The 18,160-nt window shown below is 43.5% G+C and overlaps 1 protein-coding gene across 3 annotated transcripts in view; it reads right to left on the bottom strand.

Annotated features, from left to right (window-relative positions):
• Positions 1-761: 761 nt before the first annotated feature.
• The window catches only part of GFOD1 (Gfo/Idh/MocA-like oxidoreductase domain containing 1), a 68,626-nt gene continuing 51,227 nt past the window's right edge, over positions 762-18,160 (bottom strand). For all 3 annotated transcript variants that reach the window (XM_074146682.1, XM_074146681.1, XM_074146683.1), the window contains one exon: positions 762-1,681. In XM_074146682.1, the coding sequence (XP_074002783.1) occupies positions 762-1,681 (920 nt within the window). The remainder of the gene's footprint in view (positions 1,682-18,160) is intronic.

The raw sequence follows: 18,160 nt of genomic DNA on the forward strand, positions 1-18,160 counted from the left end.
CGAAGGTTTTGCACAACCCATTTTAATCAGCAAATCTGTGCAGTTAACACTAAAGCTTACTGGGGGCTCACAGAAGACCCTCCCTCCCCCAATACTAGGGAATATGCACTGTGGTTGAGGGCTGCTCTGTTTTAAAAGCCACACATTTTCCTACTTAGTTGTGCTTTAAATAAAACAAAACAAAACAAAAAACAACTAGCTAAATCAACACAGAGAAGCTCCTAACAAGCTATATGAAAAGTGAGCTGCCAAGATTTTCCATATCACGCAACGCTTTCACACCAAGTCCTATTATTCTGTGTGTTGGTTAGAGGTGTAGTACTACAGCACGGCGGTGTCAGCTGTCATGGTAGGAACCATTCATGTCAGACACTACAGAAAATTTAATGACATGACAGTACCTTCACAGCCCTCTGGTAGGTAAGGAAAATCTAAAAGGATCTTCCCAACCTTTCACAGTAAACACAATTGGATAATCTAAAGCACCTGCAAGCAGGAGATGAGTCCATGATACATCTTTCCAATCAGCCAGCTAATACTGTTATTTAAACAGTTACATTATGTCAGCTCTTAAGTCTCCTATCTTTTTTGGGCATTTCTAAGGACCTTATCACTTTGGCATTTAGCCACCAACAGATTTAGTTGATCCAAACACCGTATCCTCAGCTGTTTCTAACATGCCCAGGCCCTTCACAGGGGCTGAATTACTATTTTTTTTAAGAGCTGTCGGGTTCCTATTCTTTCCTAGGAGCTGAGAGGAGCTAGCAGTACAGAGACATCCTGCTCTTCCGCATGGCTTCACTGATTAAGTATGCCGGGCTCAGTTCTGGCTCCTCAGTCATGATTGAAATGTTCTGCCACTCCCCCAACTGGTTTGACTTTTTAATGGTGTCCACCACACACAGGGCGTACAGACAGTCGTCAAAAGTGGCAGCCATCGTGAGGGGCCTCCCGTCCCAGGTCCTCCTGTCGTCCTGGTCCTCAAATGCCTGCCGGACAGCTTGAACCATCTTAATGGTGCCCCGGAGGTAGGGGGATGGGATGTCACTGAAGGCCTTCTCTGGAAGTAAGGAGTTGCTGACTGGCGTGGAGTCCTTCAGCAGGAGCTCCCGCTGAGGAGAGCTGTTGCTCTGTCCGTAGAGATCAGTGCCTATTACAATCAGCCGTCCTGCTGAACCCACCACAATAATGTCTTGTTTGAACTCCCCTGGGACGTTGAAGTTGAGCGTCACCGTGCAGCACACGCCGCCTTCCAGGACCATCTGAAACGTACAGAAGTCATCGCTGGTGATCTGTCGTATCCCCTTGATGTGGTCCGTCTGCTTCACGAAGGTCTTGAGCAACCCGTGCACCTTCACGGCCTTCTGGCTGGTGAGGAAGGTCAGAAGGTCGATGATGTAGGTGCCAACTGAGTGCAAGCCCCCACCTCCCATCAGGTCATCACAGCTCCAGTTGTATTTCTTGCCCAGCAGGCTTCCGCTGTGAACCTGTACCTCGCACACCAGCAGCTCCCCTACGTAACCCTCCTGGATCAGCTGCTTCATCTTCACGAAGGCGGGCAGGAAGCGCAAAACGTTCCCCATGATGCTCATGAGCTTTGGGTAATAATGAGCCGCAGTCATCATCCTAAAAGCATCCAGGGGAGTCGCCGTTCGGTCACAGATGACATTTTTTCCAATGCCTGAAAAACAGTTTAAAAAAAAACATCAACAAAAATATATTGATTGAGTAAGCTGAAAGCTTTCAAGGCTATTCTTTAAGACTAAGCCAAGAAGAAAGATCCTTGAAAGAAGAAAACATTTCAATGTGGTGTTAAAGGCACTAAGATCCTCTCTGGCATGTTTCCAAAATGCATGTAAGACTTTCTTAAGCACCACAGTGAAAATGTATCCCTTTATATTTTCAAAATGCACTCATGACTAAAAACAGCACGAAGGTGAGGGCCTGCACAGATAAGAAAGTAAGCTAAGCTAAGGTGGACTGCTACCCCACATTGGCCACCTTCTGGGAACAGATACAAAACCAACCACCCCCACTTGGCCATCTCACAGACATCTCTCCTGTGATAACCTGCCTGTGTGTGGGCTGCTGAGAGCTGAATCTGAGCTTCAGATTCAAATCCCTGAAGCATATGAGTAACACGACCACAAGTAACTTAACATAGGTACACTGAAAAGCCTGGGCTTGTCTTCTCAATGGTCTTGTCCCTTCATTTTTCCTGTTCCAACTCTTTAAGAGGCTCTGACTGTAGAGAGGGAGAAGTACTGGGCTTGTTGCTTGATTTAAAATGTAGGAATTGCCTCTCACTCATAAAATTCCACACTATTCTGACAATGGCACTCATTTTTTTTTGAAGCAGCTCTGCTGAAATGTCAGCAGCACATCCATGGTGCCAAGGGAGAGCCACGACTGCTCTAAAACAGGTCAAATGTAGCTGTGACAATCTGTTCCCTCACGGAATTGCCCATATGGGCACGCTGTTTACTGAAGCTTGCATGACAGTCCTGTTTTATCTGGCCATCAAGGTGTGCAACTGAATGCAGTGCAGGCTGAGATGCCTAAAAAATGGTTTTATTATTGATTTCTCCTCGTCAAGTACTTTCATTCTGTACCCATGCACACATAAACTGTCAGAATCTCCAGCTTCCTTTTTAGCTGCATACAAAGATTTTTTTTTTTTTTACACTTAATGAGCAATATTAGGTGAGCTATACAATACCTCATAGCACTAAATACCTTTGCCTTGACAGCTTCAGGCTATAGCTGGGCCGGGCACTCTAAAGAGCTGAATTTGGAGCCTGTCTGCTGGAGTCTGGATGCATTAATCTGGTTACACACTAAATCGCTTTGTGTTGTGATTCCTTTTCCCTTCAGATAGGTGAGAAATCCTTTTTTTTTTAAAGAGCTATTGTGAGGATAAAATTTTACATGTTTTGGAACTGTTTGGATGAAGTCATATAAATACAGACAGATGGCAGGGATCTGTCTGAGCCCACTTACATGAATATTTAACAGCCTGACTGGAAGAAGAAGGGGGTCACAGTCCAAACATTCAATAACCAGCTTATCCACACTGCCTATTCCCAGTCTTTGTCTGCTGCTATTTGAGCAGCTGAAACTGGACGGAGGGCTCTCACCACTGAAGTGGCAGTCACATCTAGCTAACAGCCAAGAAGGGAAAGATCTTCCTTCAGTTTGCTCCTATTTACCTTCTACTTAATCAGGTAAGTAGAGACATACTCATTTTCCTCTTATATTAGGCAGGAATCCTCTCTTCAGTGGCCATGGTCTTCCTGTCTCAATTTTCTTTCTCATCTTTACAGACTGCTACTGGTGGCCTAGTTGACACATTCAACCATATAGCACTTCTTTTCCTGCTCCTGAATAATTTTTTTCTGTATCTGTTTTATACTGGAGAAAGCATTCATCCACCTGCCCTATATTCCTCTAACTGGCAGCTCCAGCTTTGGCACTTGATACAGATCACTAGTATAACAGCCCTCCTTGAGTTACACAGACTCTTTGCAGAGAGATTTTAGTCTGGCAAACTACTTATGAAAAAAAAAGGGAAATCTTAGAGAAAACTTACCCATAGTCAAATCTACCTGAAACAGTCATTTTTCCCATAAAGAACCCATACGTACTACGCCATCATCTGACCTGCTCACCACTGATCCACAAGCATCATTTTCTGCTCCAGTTCAGCTTCCATCATTCTGCCTCACAGGCGCCTGTCGCATTTTGTCTGGGGTCTGTGCAGGCACTAATCTCTCAAGATACGCAGCTCTGCACGTGTGCTTGTGAGGAAAAGGGTCTGCTTTCATTAGGAATTGCAGCCCAGGGACAATCTTTTTGCTGGATGTTCAGTACCGCGCGCAGTGGGGGTCTGTCCTTCACTGAGCGGGGCAGGGAACACTTGGGACTGTCACAATCTGAGCACCAAAGGACAATTATAAAGAGGAAAGAGAAGCTTATGGGTTTTTACATCCCTTACAGTCAAGAAAAATTCCCATTAGGATGAGTGTAAGTCAGGCACACATGCAGAAAAAAGAGAAGAGCCCTAACTATTTGTACGGAGACAGTAAAAAGGTGAAGTCTTATGCTTACTGCTTCCACCATTTCAACCTTTCTGGAAAGGTTAAAACCTTTTAATTACAGCAAATCCAAAATGCAAATGTTTTGAGAGCCCTCCCATCTCTCTGCATACACTGACAACGCAGGCTGTGCTCTCATCCCTGTCAGGGATTTAAACAGATTTTTGCTTGGTGCCTGGAAAGCTTTTATATTCTATTAAAGCTCGTGCGCGTTCTTTCAGCGTGACACTGCTCAGCGCTCGAGCCTGTGCACACCACAGATCTTTGTCTTCTCTGTAGCTGCAGATCTGCAAGCAGCCACATTAGCCTTCTCCAAGCAGGGACGCAACATGAAAGGTCTGCTTAATTTAATTTAAAGAAATACTCTGGTGTGTTTATGCAACTAGAATAAGAAACAGGCGGATCAAAACACCATCGTTTTCCGCTCTCCTCCCTCTGCTCCCTTCTCAGAAAGAGAAGGAAAAAAGGCACCCTTCCCTTTGAGCCGTTCACCAAAGCAGCGACAGGCAGAGGAGAGGGGAGCGGGTGAGGAAAACCTCCCAGTCTCAGGCAAAGGCCGGCTCTGACCCCAGGTGCTGCAGGGGGAGTCACGGGGAACTGACCCCTTTCTCCTGGCCTGGGGTTAGGGGCTAAGCCTGTCCGCTTTTGGACAAGACTCTCCAAGAAACAACCAACTGTTCACTGCTTGTCATTCTGTCAATGTGTTTTGCTGCTTCACACACCTTTGAAAATCACACCACAGCTACCACAGCATACAGCAAAGGCTTCATTAATTACATAAAAGCAGGGCGGTGCTGTTGGCTTGTTTCAGGAAGAAAGCGCAATATATTTGTCCACGGTGATAAGCAATAGAGGCAAATACATCTCATGGTATGAAAGGAGACATAGCCCTTCCACACACATCAAGAAATCTGGTCTACGATGCTACACTTCTCAATCAGGCAACTTCTGAGCATTGACTTCTTGAGTTCTTAGGTAAAATGAAGAAGAAAAATAATTTAAGTACACATCATTCTTTTTGAGGGCTCCACACAGCCTTCACCCCAGTCTCTCTGCTTGGCTGTGCTTCAAAAAGAGACAGAGCGGTGCCAGCGAGGTGGTAAGTGACATGATACGGCATGGGATTTCTCTGACCTGGCACGGAATAGGGGAGGGCTCACTCCCAGTCAGCCTGAGTCCAAAGTTGAAGTCAGGGAACACATCTCCTAGCAAAGCTCCTGGGGGTACAAGTTGACTCTGTGGAGTCAACCCACAGCTGCCATGCAGGGCTTCAGCCTGGGACCTGCTTTGCGGCCGACTGCTCCAGGCACAGATGGACAGGAACACAAAGAACCTGCATCAGCAGGCACTGTGCTGTGGTGCCGGTGAGCCACCTGTGACCGGAGGTGTGGGGCCACCCAACAGGTCTGCTTCCCTGAACCCCTCTGACTTCTCCCTCCAGCAGGAAAACAGGAAAAAACAAATAATGGTGGATCTGGAAGATGTCCATTCCTGAGACAGACCCAGATCCCTAGGCCAATGACTTAGGTATAACTCGCTCTAGCAGTCCTTAAAAACAGGAAAGGACATGAGTTGAGCAAAATGACACATGAGAATCGACTTCTAGGTTTGGTTGCTAAAGACTGAAAGATGGCAACATCTGACAACTGCTTGGTTCCTCTTTAAAATGAATCAAAGTTTCCATAACATGTCCACATCACAAAACCACTACTAACACTAGTGTCTTCTCACTTCTCAGTGTCTCATAAGGAAGGTTAAGGGCTGAATGGTCCATCTTAACTATTCTTTTTCTCCCAGGGTGCATATATCCCCCAAGCCAAACTTCAAGAACTTACATTCCAATCTGCATTTATTTTAAGAAGGTTTTTTAATAACACTGATCTCTGAAGATGTAGATGTCTAACCAACTCCGTAGAAGCAGCTGAGCAAATAGAAAAAAATTGTCTATAGTGTCACTGGTGCTATCATTTGAGTGAAGATTTCTCTAGCACCTTATGCTAGAAAGTCCAATTGTAACCACGAGCTAATGGCTCGCAGTAATTATTTTTCTCAGGAAGTCATGTGATCTATTTGGAAACCTCAGCCTTCGTTTTAGAAAAAAGAAGCCCTTGTGATGTGGAGATAATTTTGAAAACCAAACAGCCCAGAAATGAGTGGCGAGTAGATACAGTGCAGGGTAGTAGTATTTACAATTTTTTTCCAAGTAAAAGCAGGGGAAGAGTAAGGTACTAGAGGAAGAATTTAACTCCAGATTTTGAAATGCCTGGTGTTTGCAGCTCTTCATTTTACAGACAGCACTAGCTCCTTGGCTACCAGCAGCCCGAGATTCTTTGTCCCTGTAACTTTCCAGTGCTGCACAGCCTAAAACCAACCAGACCTCCTGGGTCCACAGTGCAGGGAGGGTAGCACGGCTGTAACTGCCACAGGCTTTATCAGTTCCAAAACCTGCAATGTCAGCTTTCTTCCCCCATCTGCTCTGATTCTTTTAAATAACCATAGAATCACAGAATCATAGAATGGTTAGAGTTGGAAGGGACCTTAAAGATCATCTAGTTCCAACCCCCCTGCCATGGGCAGGGACACCTCCATTAGACCAGGTTGCTCAAAGCCCCATCCAGCCTGGCCTTGAATGCTTCCAGAGATGGGGCATCCACAGCTTCTCTGGGCAACCTGTTCCAGTGCCTCACCACCCTCACAGTAAAGATTTTCTTTCTGGTATCTAACCTAAATCTGCCCTCTTCCAATTTAAAACCGTTACCCCTTGTCCTGTCACTACACTTCCTGACAAAGAGTCCCTCTCTGGCTCTCCTGTAGGCTCCCTTCAGATATTGGAAGGCTGCTATGAGGTCTCCCCAGAGCCTTCTCTTCTCCAGGCTGAACAACCCCAGCTCTCTCAGCCTGTCCTCATAGGAGAGGTGCTCCATCCCTCTGATCATCTTCATGGCCCTCCGCTGGACCCATTCCAACAGGTCCATGTCCTTCCTGTGTTGAGGACTTCAAAGCTGGACACAGTACTCTAGGTGGGGTCTCACGAGCGCAGAGTAGAGGGGTACAATCACCTCCCATGACCTGCTGGCTCTCTTGATGCAGCCCAGGATTCGGTTGGCTTTCTGGGCTGCCAGTGCGCATTGCTGGCTCATGTTGAGCTTCTCATCCACAAGCACTCCCAAGTCCTTCTCCTCAGGGCTGCTCTCCAGCCATTCTCCGCCCAACCTGTATTTGTGCCTGGGATTGCAGTGTCCCAGGTGCAGGACCCTGCACTTGGCTTGGTTGAACTTCATGCAATTTGCACGAGCCTACCTCTCAAGCCTGTCCAGGTCCCTCTGGATGGCATCCCTTCCCTCCAGCGTGTCAACCGCGCCACCGAGCTTGGTGTCGTCAGCAAACTTGCTGAGGGTGCACTCTATCCCACTGTCCATGTCTCCAACAAAGATGTTAAATAGCACTAGTCCTTGCATCAACCCCTGAGGAACAGGGGAGGAGGAGAGAAACACTTTCACATTAAAAACTCCAACTAATTAAAAAAAAGTGTTCATCATTGAACTGAAGTAAGACGAGGACTCTATCTGTTCAGCTCAGGACATGAGGCCCCAGTACGGTATTTTCTCCTCCTCCTATTCACAAGAAAATCCAAAAGGGCTCTATCTGGAGTCTGGGCATGTAATCAAAACCTTCACTGGCACCAGAAAGATTCATTAGTTAGCAGTCGCTACCTATTGCTCTTGGTCAGGAGAGGGGTGAGAGAAAGGGCAAAATAAGGTTTTGGTGCATGAAGCTAAATTAGCCAGCAAAAAAAGTACATTTCTAAAGCTAAAGAAGAATTCAGCACTCAAAGAACAGTCTGAGAGTTTCAGCAAATACAGGAGGAGTGGAAGAGCGTGCTTACCACATTATTTCAAATGGATGATTTTAAACATTTCTAACAGATTATAGTATCTTCTTTAAACATAGTTTTAATTTTTTAAAACCAAGCTAATACAAAATTACATTCCAAATGGTGATAATCCACATTACCATTAATATGGTTACAATAAATAAATATGGGCAAATTTTTCTTCTCAGATTTTGACCATCGCAGCTGCCATTGTTGCCTTTGCATCCTATGTAGAATCAGAGGAGAAATCACCTTTGGCACTCAGTTCTGTTCACAGCTTTTAAGACATGTCGCAATGATACGTGCTATATTATTAGTACACGTATTATTAGTTGTAATCAGATCACAGTTGCCATCCTAATGCAGCTTGACATGGTTTGCAAATACAAAATAGTATCATCTAACACATGAATGAGGAATATCTCATACACGTTTTTCCACCATTGTAACACTGAAAAAATAAGCTGAGATATTCAGCACTTTTATTCATAAGACGTACAGCTACTCTTATAAATGTACCCAAGTCAACAAACAAAAAGTAGCAAGTTTAGTTAAAAGGCTGTATTTTGCTGCAAATCAGTCGTTTTGGCCATATGACAAAAGACCTTTCCTTAGGAATGTATCAAAAAACATAGTCAAAATAAATGGCTTAAATCAAAAATCACTACCTCTCATTTAAATAGTTGATTTACAGCAATTTGCTGTACAATCTTCTGCACATTGTAACACACACATTGTCAGCTCTATGGTTTTGCACAGAAACCATCTCAGAAACTACATTAGGAACCAGGAGCCAGCGCGTGGTTCCCTACAGCTAAACTGATGTTTGATATAAGCTGAGTATCAGTAGAACTGTGTATTTTGCACATTCCTATACTAGACAGAGATCTGTTTGCAATACTAATCGGTTTAGTGAACGGTACTACTGTAACCCCATCGGATAATCAGAAAATGTCTTTCCATTTCTTCGAATTCTGGTGTATATCTATATGCAGAAACATACAGAATTGTTTTTTCCTTTTTCCCATTTCAGTAATAATGACTTCAGAAATCCTCACAGCTGTTTGAACGATTCCCTTCTATCCCTTTCTTTCAAAACTGCAGAAGATACAACATTTGGCATCTGTAATTTAGCAAAGCCTCAAAAAAAATTTCAAGTTGTCTACACTGACTCATGGCAATACTTGAAGACTCTGAATAAAAACAGGGCTTGGTAATGAAGTTCTCTTTCCCTTCCAAATTCATCACTCCCTAAGAAACCCAGAAAAAAATATAAGTGATCTGAGCTGTAACTGCGCTGAACTGTTGACTGCAAGAGAGACCCGCAAAGCTAAAAGCAGATTTTTGTGAAACAGCAAAAGGCACTATTTTTGCTGTTTCAGACCTGTCTATATGATAATCTCACAGTCATGGTCCCTTTTGTATGTAGCTGGAACAAACCAGTTCGGTATTATTCTGTATTTCTAGCAGATGTATACCAAGGAGAGAGACGCAACATTGAGAATGCCCCTTGGAAACTGTATGCAAATACAGAATTTGAAGGCAGTAGCTCATGCAGCCACAGTTCATTTATTTTAAGTTTTGATAGCTGGAGTGGCTCTTCAGTCTCTCAGAGATACAGCCATCGTACAGTCGGTTTACCCTGCTACATGCATGATAAGCCACAAATATTTAGCACCATAAATCATGATTTTTTGATCTGCTCTTCAATCAGTGCAATATTACTTAGTGAGCAGTACCCCCTCTTAATTACAACTCCGCAAACGGCTCCTTGCCCACTCGGCTGCAGATGATGACTCTAAGGATACTTTGGCCCCTTGCTGTTAGCAGCAGGCAATGCCCTGGCCCGCAGGCACTGTTTCCAAACAGTTGTCTCGCCAAAAAGTGCTTCTTTCATTTGGCTCATTAATATGAAGCTCATCTGGGTGTTGGAGCAGTGGGAAGGGACTGGCAACCTTGGCATTGGGAGGACCCAGGAGAAGCCCAATGTCTTGCTTCCCTCCTGGAGCTCCTGGGGGAACCCAAGGTGGCCATGGGGGGTGGTTCTGGAGTCACTCCAGATGAACAAGCAGTGGGACAGGATGCAGCAGAGGAAAGCGGGAAGGCGGATGGAGGAATGGAGAACCCGAAAGAAGAGGGAAGGGGAAGGAAGAACGCTACAAGATGGAAAGGAGGACACTGGAAGGGGCTGGTGCAAGCAGTCCAGAGGAGCTCCTGCAGCTCCAGGAGCTGCACAGCAAGTCCTAATGGCATCAGCAACATCCCCAGTCCTCAGAGGTCCACCCTAAAAGGCTTTCCTTCAGTCCAATATTTGTGTGAGCACTGCTAGCAACTTTTCTGCAGAAGAAAAAAATAACAATGGAGGAGAATTAGACAGATTTCAGACAAAATGAGCACCCTTCTGTACCCAGAGACTGGACAGGAGGGAGGGATGATGAAGAAAGAGCATCTACATCAAAATGGTGATATAGGTGTGAGTTAAGCTATTGCCCGATATGTACATCATGATAGAGAAATACAATACTGGGACAGGCTTTTCTATGGGGCTGATATTATTTTCTGATGCTTTACACGTGGAGATGTGTGAATCACATGCTGCATAGTGATGAAAAGCTTTTGATTCCCTCAGAAAATGGTCTAAATAAATACGGATATGTGCATTCTAGCAGGAGGAGTGAAAAACCTGACAGAAGGTAGCTCTGCTCTGGGAAATGAGCAGCAATTTCTGGGCTATCTCATAAAAACAATCACTCAGGTGATTCGAAAACGTGCTCACACAGGACAAGGATTTTTTTATTAGTATATAGAGGTGTCTCTGCTATTATTAGATGCTGCTGCTATTGATATTGTGATACAGTAATAACTACATTAACAATAAGAACAATAGTTGTATTTATTGTATTCAGTGCACGATCTATCACTCAGTTCCTTGAGTGGCATAAAAAACGCATTTATTTCAATCAATACATCTGCCAGGGGAAAATTCATGGCAAGACAATGTTTCTTTGAGGAAACCTTATTTAACAAAACTTTTGACAAGGAGATAAATCTGGATGATGAATGCCTAACAAGATTGGCATTAGTCACAGCTCTAACATTGGCCAAGGCAATCTTTGTTAATCACAGATATGTATAGCAGTTGCAAAAAATCAAGTTACTATAGCATAATGAGTCATAGCTCATGAACTGATTCATATTAACAGGGCATGTGTGTGTTCCTAGTCTGCTCTAAGTGTGAAGGAAAATAACAGTGACTGAAGGAACATATTTTCCTTCACAGCTGAAACAGACGGCGAATGCACACAGGGAGTAATACACCGCCCTGCTGACAAGGAACAGCTCATTTGGCCGCAGCAAATCAATGGCTTACACAGATTTTACAAACCCTGCATCTCTTCCTCTGCATCAAAATATTATGAAGTAAAAGAACACATGCGCTGTTACATTTTATAGTCAGCTGGGATGAGGCACACTTCACAAATATTAGATGAAAAATTCTATACAGTAAACATGCACACGCCCAAGCTGTACACACCACCACTACAGCAAGAGTCTCAGTTCATGCACCTACATCTGGCCCTGGTGCATCACACTATGATTCAATTTTTTAGGCTGGTTTACCCTCGCTGATATAACCTCTTTGCCACACAACTGCTTTGAAAACAAAACCCTAAACATTCAAAAAAAACTGTTTGTGACTGCCTCTGCCTTGGCTGGCCTGTAACCACAGGCTAAATCAAAGTACGCTGAAGTGACTAGCTGCGTGATGAAAAGAAACCCTGCAAAGACACCCTGCTGCTAGTGACATATGATCATCAACAGTTTAGGTGTCACCAACGAGACATGGGCAGGTCATGCAAACAGCCTGAGAACTGCAAGCAGGCTCAACAAGCAAGAAGGTGAACATGAGCTGTGAGCTTACAGAAGTGATTTCAGTTGGGTTAGCGGTCTGTAAAACCATTCAAGGAAGCAGAAAAACAGGGAACTGGTTTGTCTTGAAATAAAAAAAAAAGAGATGCTGGGTTCTTTGTAGATAGCTGCTGAGGTGTGGTGCCTAGGCTGGGAAAATACCCCTGCTGACTCCAAAAGATTATAACGATGCCTGCAGGTAAATAAGTGCCATCTAAGCAGAACCAGGATGGTTCATCAGGATGAGAGAAGAGTGCAATGATGATATCAATTTTCATTATGTATTAATATTGCCACTAACTTTTATTTGCACAGAAGTAGTCATTAGGGTTATGGACTGAGGCCATGTCTGTGCATATGTTACTGTTGCTGTAGGTATAAATGCTGCTGTAGCAGTATTCAAGATGCTTTGAAATAGATGCAGACCTTTTGTGCTTGACGCCGGACTGGAGGCTGCTTCATAAAATTTTAGGTAGTCCTGCGAGCAGCAGGGAGTCAACTCGATGATCCTTATGGGTCCCTTTCAACTTGAGATACTCTGTGATCCTATGACAGATGGTCTCTTCTGCAAAAAGCATATGTATCCATGTGATTTTGACAATGCACTGACTTGAAGGTAACTATTCTAATTAAGTCCATATGAATTTTTGATTGCTTATTCTGTTAGTTTGGCTAGTTGGGGCCTTTGATTTGGGACCTATAAAGCATCTGCATCACTGAATCCATAGGCAATGTGCTTGAGAGCAAGGAAAGCAACGAAATCTTGCATTACTATGTATGCCAGCACACTTTGCAAGGCAAAGCAAAATTCTCTAGCCCTTTACTAACATGGGCTAGTTTGATGCTTGGTTTATAGCCCACCTGGCATGTCATTCTGATCTCTTCTCTGTAGGCACTTACGCAAATAAAAACACTGGAGACTGAAATAAATGAAGCACTTCATAGTTCTTTAACTATTTAAAAGCCTTTAACTGCTGGGAAAGTGAGAGAAGGTGCAAATACAGCCTGACAAACAACCTACTTGCACACCACAAGGAAATGCTTCAGGGGTCCCGGCTTGAGATTATCTGTTCAGGCATGTGAAACATGCTCAGATTTAGCATTCCCGGAGCCCTACCTGGATGCTTTCCATGCTCTCATATGCACTTGGGAAAAAGTATATGGGACAAACCATGCTGGGTTTCCCAAATTTCTATTCAATTTTTATATCTTCAAATCTTCATCAAAACTGCAGAGTCACATCCCCGCTGAGTACTTCCCTTTGAAAGAAAAAAAGCACTACATACTCAGATAAACTGAGAAAAGAAAACCATTTTACTTAGACCTTATTCAAGCAAACACTCATTAATTTAAATGGGATTTTAATTGTTTTAGGACTAAATAAAAAAACTCAGTGAAAATCTCTGTATTTGGTCCTTTATTTGTTCCAATTACTCTCAATCCCTCTATTCAACTTCTAGAGCAAAATGCACGCCATCAGTCCAGTATATTATAATACCTTTCTTTTGCACAGTAATGAAATCACAGGGCAATCACAGCCTATGGTCGATCTCTATTCTCCTGAGGCATTATTATCTGTATTTAAATATGTTTCTTTTTGTGTTAGCTGACAACAACTAAATGCCCAGCTGTTGTAAAGGCTTTGGGAGGATTAGGAAACCAGGCAGTTCAATTTTCTTTCAGCTTGCCTTTCCATCACAGAATTGTTTACGCTTACTGAGTCAGATAAATTTATGGCTGATAATTAGAGTTAATTTTCCTTATGTTTCTCTTGCCTACCCCTTCTACCCCCACTAAAACTAGCAAGTTGTAATCTGGTACTAAATAAACTGACAAAACATAAACATCAGACTAATGCTGGTGAGTAATTAATGCAGCCATTAGTTTGGCAGATTTGTACAGGATTCATGAAGCTTTATGAACATTGAAAAATCACATCTCACCAGCCAAGTGACAGGGAAAGTGACAGGAAATCCAAGTCTTAAGAAAAAAAACCACAACTCTACAAGTTGTAGTGTCAGATCCCTATCTGTATCTTACACGGCATCACCGTGCAGAGCAGCAAACCCTGTACTCTCCCTGCACTTCATATTTCGGGATTGTTTTTCTTCAGTAAATGTTCAACGATACTATCAGTTTGTATGAGATGCACTGCAGTTTCTAGTATGATCCTTCCTACGTGATGGATTACATGAAGCATTAGCTTTGCTACCTAGTTAACCCAGACTCTGGTCCAAACATTTTTCTTAACCTTATTTCTCTGCAATATTTTCAGCTCGAGTATTTCTACTTCTTTTCCTGCCCAGTGAAGTCTGAAGGATCTCTGTGCTGAAGAAAATGTGTGTCACCCCTGCAGTTCTGGATGAATGGAGCATGCATTTGACCTAATTTCCTGATACGAGTGGTTAAAATAAATTCTAAAATCATTACTCACCTTCCCAAATACTGTACTGACTACAGACACCAAAGCACTCAACCATGGACTGGTATGCACTAATATAACTGGACACATCTGAAAACTGCACACGCCCCCAGTTTTGACTTTAGTATTTAAGCATATACAGACAGACGCACACACGTGCAGAGAAAGGAACGTGAAACCGAGCCCCTTTCGCATACCTAAATACAAGGACATGGCAGGTGGAGGTGAGCATTTCATTCCTTTCATTTGGTAGTGTATGTATGCACACTCTATGTGTCCCTGTGTGCATCCGCATGTACAGGATCACACCATAATTCACGTCTCTCTACAGCTGCAGAAATTGGAAATGTAAATTTATAATTATTAGGCAAACCCTACTAGAGCCCATAAAGGTTGTGCCTAGCAGTGGAACAGGATTTTCCTGAGTGATGTGAAGTTACGCAGGATGGACGAACACCAGGTTGCAAAATGCGTCTTGAGGAGGAGAACATTCTCTCAGTGGTTTTGTACTCGTGTCAGCAGGTCCCCTCTCTGCTCAATGAGTGGCATCAGCAGCAGGACTGGAGAGGCTGACACGACTGCTCCACTCTCATGAAAGGCCGCAGCAGAGAGGAAGAGAAAAGTTGGGAAGCAAAGGGTGTCAAGACGAAACAGCTCAGCTGGGCCAACCTCCCAACTTCACCCAAGGGGCTCAAGGCTGCCTTTTCTATCTGCTCATTTCTGGTGTGCCATTTCATCAGCATCTGGGAGACTACAAAAGCATATACACAAACAGTCAGTCTTCAGGACAGCATTTTTCCGCCTGCCTAGGTCATCAAAGTTTGCCTAAGACTATTTACAGATGAGACCACAGTTTGATTCTTCATGGCTTCTCATTTCTGCTTCACAGTCTAATTCCTCCGCTCAGCCCAGTGGTGGTTTTTACATCTTGCCAAGAACAGCAAGGATCAGGACCACAGAACACACAGGTGAAGAAAATAAGTAAGCATGGTCCACATATGAAAATCAAGCCAGTTTAATTAAAACGCTGATCATAATGAAATCCCTTTGTTGGGATGCTGTCAAGCCACAATACGTTCTCATAGGAACTCCCACCTCTCCGAGTCAATGGTGAGTAGCACAGCTCTATCCCAGCCGTTACTGGGTCTGGTTCCTTCAGGCCAGTCCCGTTCCCATTTTGAATTCTCATTAACATGAGAATTTTGAAAATGGAGTTTTCCAGGGATTTGGCATCAGGCCTTAGCAAGCTTCAGGTCAAATCTACCCCAGCTGTAATCCCATTAATTAAGTAGTGACACTGGCCATTGGTCTAGCTCTTCAAGCAACACCGTCAACAGAACAACACTGAGCAGATGACAAGCAAACTGTAGTTTAAACTAACTGCACTTTTGTTAATTTCTCATCCAACACTACTTCATAATTCTCAGTTTCTTTGAGAAACTTCTAAACAAATTATAAAGCCCCTCCCACACACAAAGGCAGTTGCTTAGAATTGGTGTACTTTCTCAGATAGTATTTTATTCCTGTCAGCGAAAGCTAAGTGCCACCAAAGAGAAGCCATAACCCCATTCTGAAAAGCAGCAGCGAGAACGGATCAAAGTGAATCAGCAATTCTAACTACGTGAGACGCTGACATCGTGCTTCCCTGGCTCCAACCCTGGGTCCATAAGAAAGATGGACGCTTGATTAATTTCTCCCCAGACTGCAGAGCTTACACAAGAGCCAAGGACTCAGCGGCAGCCCAACCAGCTGACTCAGACAGCAGTAACTCATCAAATGCAATCTGCCTGGATGCCAGATTGCCCTGTCTGCAGTCAGTCCACAGACTAATCCTCACAAAAGGGTTTCTTGGAAAATGCCATTCACGCTCACACTGGTTAAGTGTGCACTGGACAAGACACAGCTACACTACAGTAGCAGCTGAAGCCATATTTCACTATGCTTTTCCACAGCTTGCTGTAATGGAGACTGGGAACTCGTCCCCACCAATGAAAATCTGCCAGAAAACACGTCAAGGCTGGAATGTTTCCCCATTATGTTCAGTAGGCTGGATGTAGTCAATTATGGTAGCCCAACTTGACGTGTTCTTTATCAACCTCAATGCCTGAATGCATTTGTATGGTAATCCCAGGACCCTCTTGTGCTAGATGCTCCACAAGCACACAGTAGAAAACGCACCCCTATTTGCAATGGGCTTTGTTTTACCATGTACATGCTGGATACCTGGACTGGAAAGACTGATCAATGCAAGTAGCTCCTCTCGCTGTGCCACCTTCAGACAGATCTTCTGCAACGGGACAAGTGTGACCTGTACTTTATGCTGCCCTGAGCTCGCTGCAAGGCTATATTCAGATCTCATCCCTATGAAGCCCCAGGAGAACTTGAAGCAATATTCAAGGGGTAGAAACTTAAAGAAGAGAGTTCTCCTGCACTTGACCTCTGCCGAGATGGGTGAAAGAAATGTAATTTTTATCTACCTACACTCTCACAAGTACCTATCTGACTCAATGAAGAATAAAATACCTGTAAAGTAGGTCAGTAATTCTTAAAAAGCACTTGCACTTACGTTTCCTTTCAGAAGCTGCGTAACACTGATCTCCAAGGAAAAGAAGGGTGGAAAGGACAAGGCATTTTCAAGTGAATAAAATCACTTTATTTCTCAACGACAGTATGCAGCTAGAAGCCTAAAGCCCTTCAACTACTGCATTTTTCAGTCACAGATCTGGCTCAGATGCCTATGCAAAACAGCCCTAGAAAGATTTTTTTCAACGTAATAACACTGTTTTCCCCAAATACATGCTATTTTCTACCTGTAGCCCATACAAAAGAAGAATGAGCAAGAACTCACGAGGAGAAATATCACAGTGGGCACAGACAGTTTTCACTGTAAGTCCTATTGAGATGCTAACTCTGATTGATCTTCCCACAGAGCACCTCTCCACTCAGACACAGCCACTCAGGAGGCCCAGGGCTGGGATGCTAGAAAGAGGCTTAGGCTAATTAATTGCATTTCTTTTTCTGACTGCAGTGTTTTTCTGCCCTGCTGGATACTAAGAGGCCAGCACTGGCTCCTCTGATTAACAGTACCTCATCATCAAATCAAAAGAAAAGCTGCAGGCTAAAGAAAACTGGATTTTTGTTAGCAAGGATTTGCTCTTGGCGAATAATTATAATTGCCAATGTTAAAAGGAGATTGTGAATCAACTACAGCAGACATAAAAAATTTGGAAAAAAGCTTTCAATAATTACAGTGCATATGTCAAATGGAAATTACTCCAATTTGCATAGCTCTGCAGTCACACTGTACAATATCTCAAGTGGCTTCATAACAACAAGCTTGTATCTTTAAAAACACTTAATATAGCCCAGGGTTTTAATAACCCAAAAGACACTTCAGTAAGTGCAGACGGAAAGCTAGCCTAGAATTCTTCATTTTTTTAGGCCACGTCTACACACAGTTCATTATTATTTCGTAATGATGCATTAAAAAACATACCATCCCCACCCCTTAGCACACACATGGCTTTACTGATAAGAAGTACTTTATAGTGGTTTGGCTCATTTCTATAGGTCATCTTTATTCCAGTATAACCAGCCACATTAGAAGCCACACCACCGCAACTCTGTATGTAAAACATCATGTCCCACATCTTATACCAGGACTAATTTCCATGCAGGTCAGACAGACAGTTCCTTGGGAGGTCTGCATTATTTGCGATGTGCTTCAGTCTGGATGAAGTTTCTGGTTAGAAACCCAAATGTGACTGCATGTGGGTGGATTCAGACAAGAGCTTTGCTCTGAGCTCCAGCCGAGGATCACAAGCTCGTGGGCCATTGGAAAGGACCATTCTTGGCCAGTCA

The sequence above is a fragment of the Numenius arquata genome, chromosome 4, assembly GCF_964106895.1.
Source record: "Numenius arquata chromosome 4, bNumArq3.hap1.1, whole genome shotgun sequence".
Taxonomy (NCBI): Eukaryota; Metazoa; Chordata; class Aves; order Charadriiformes; family Scolopacidae; genus Numenius; species Numenius arquata.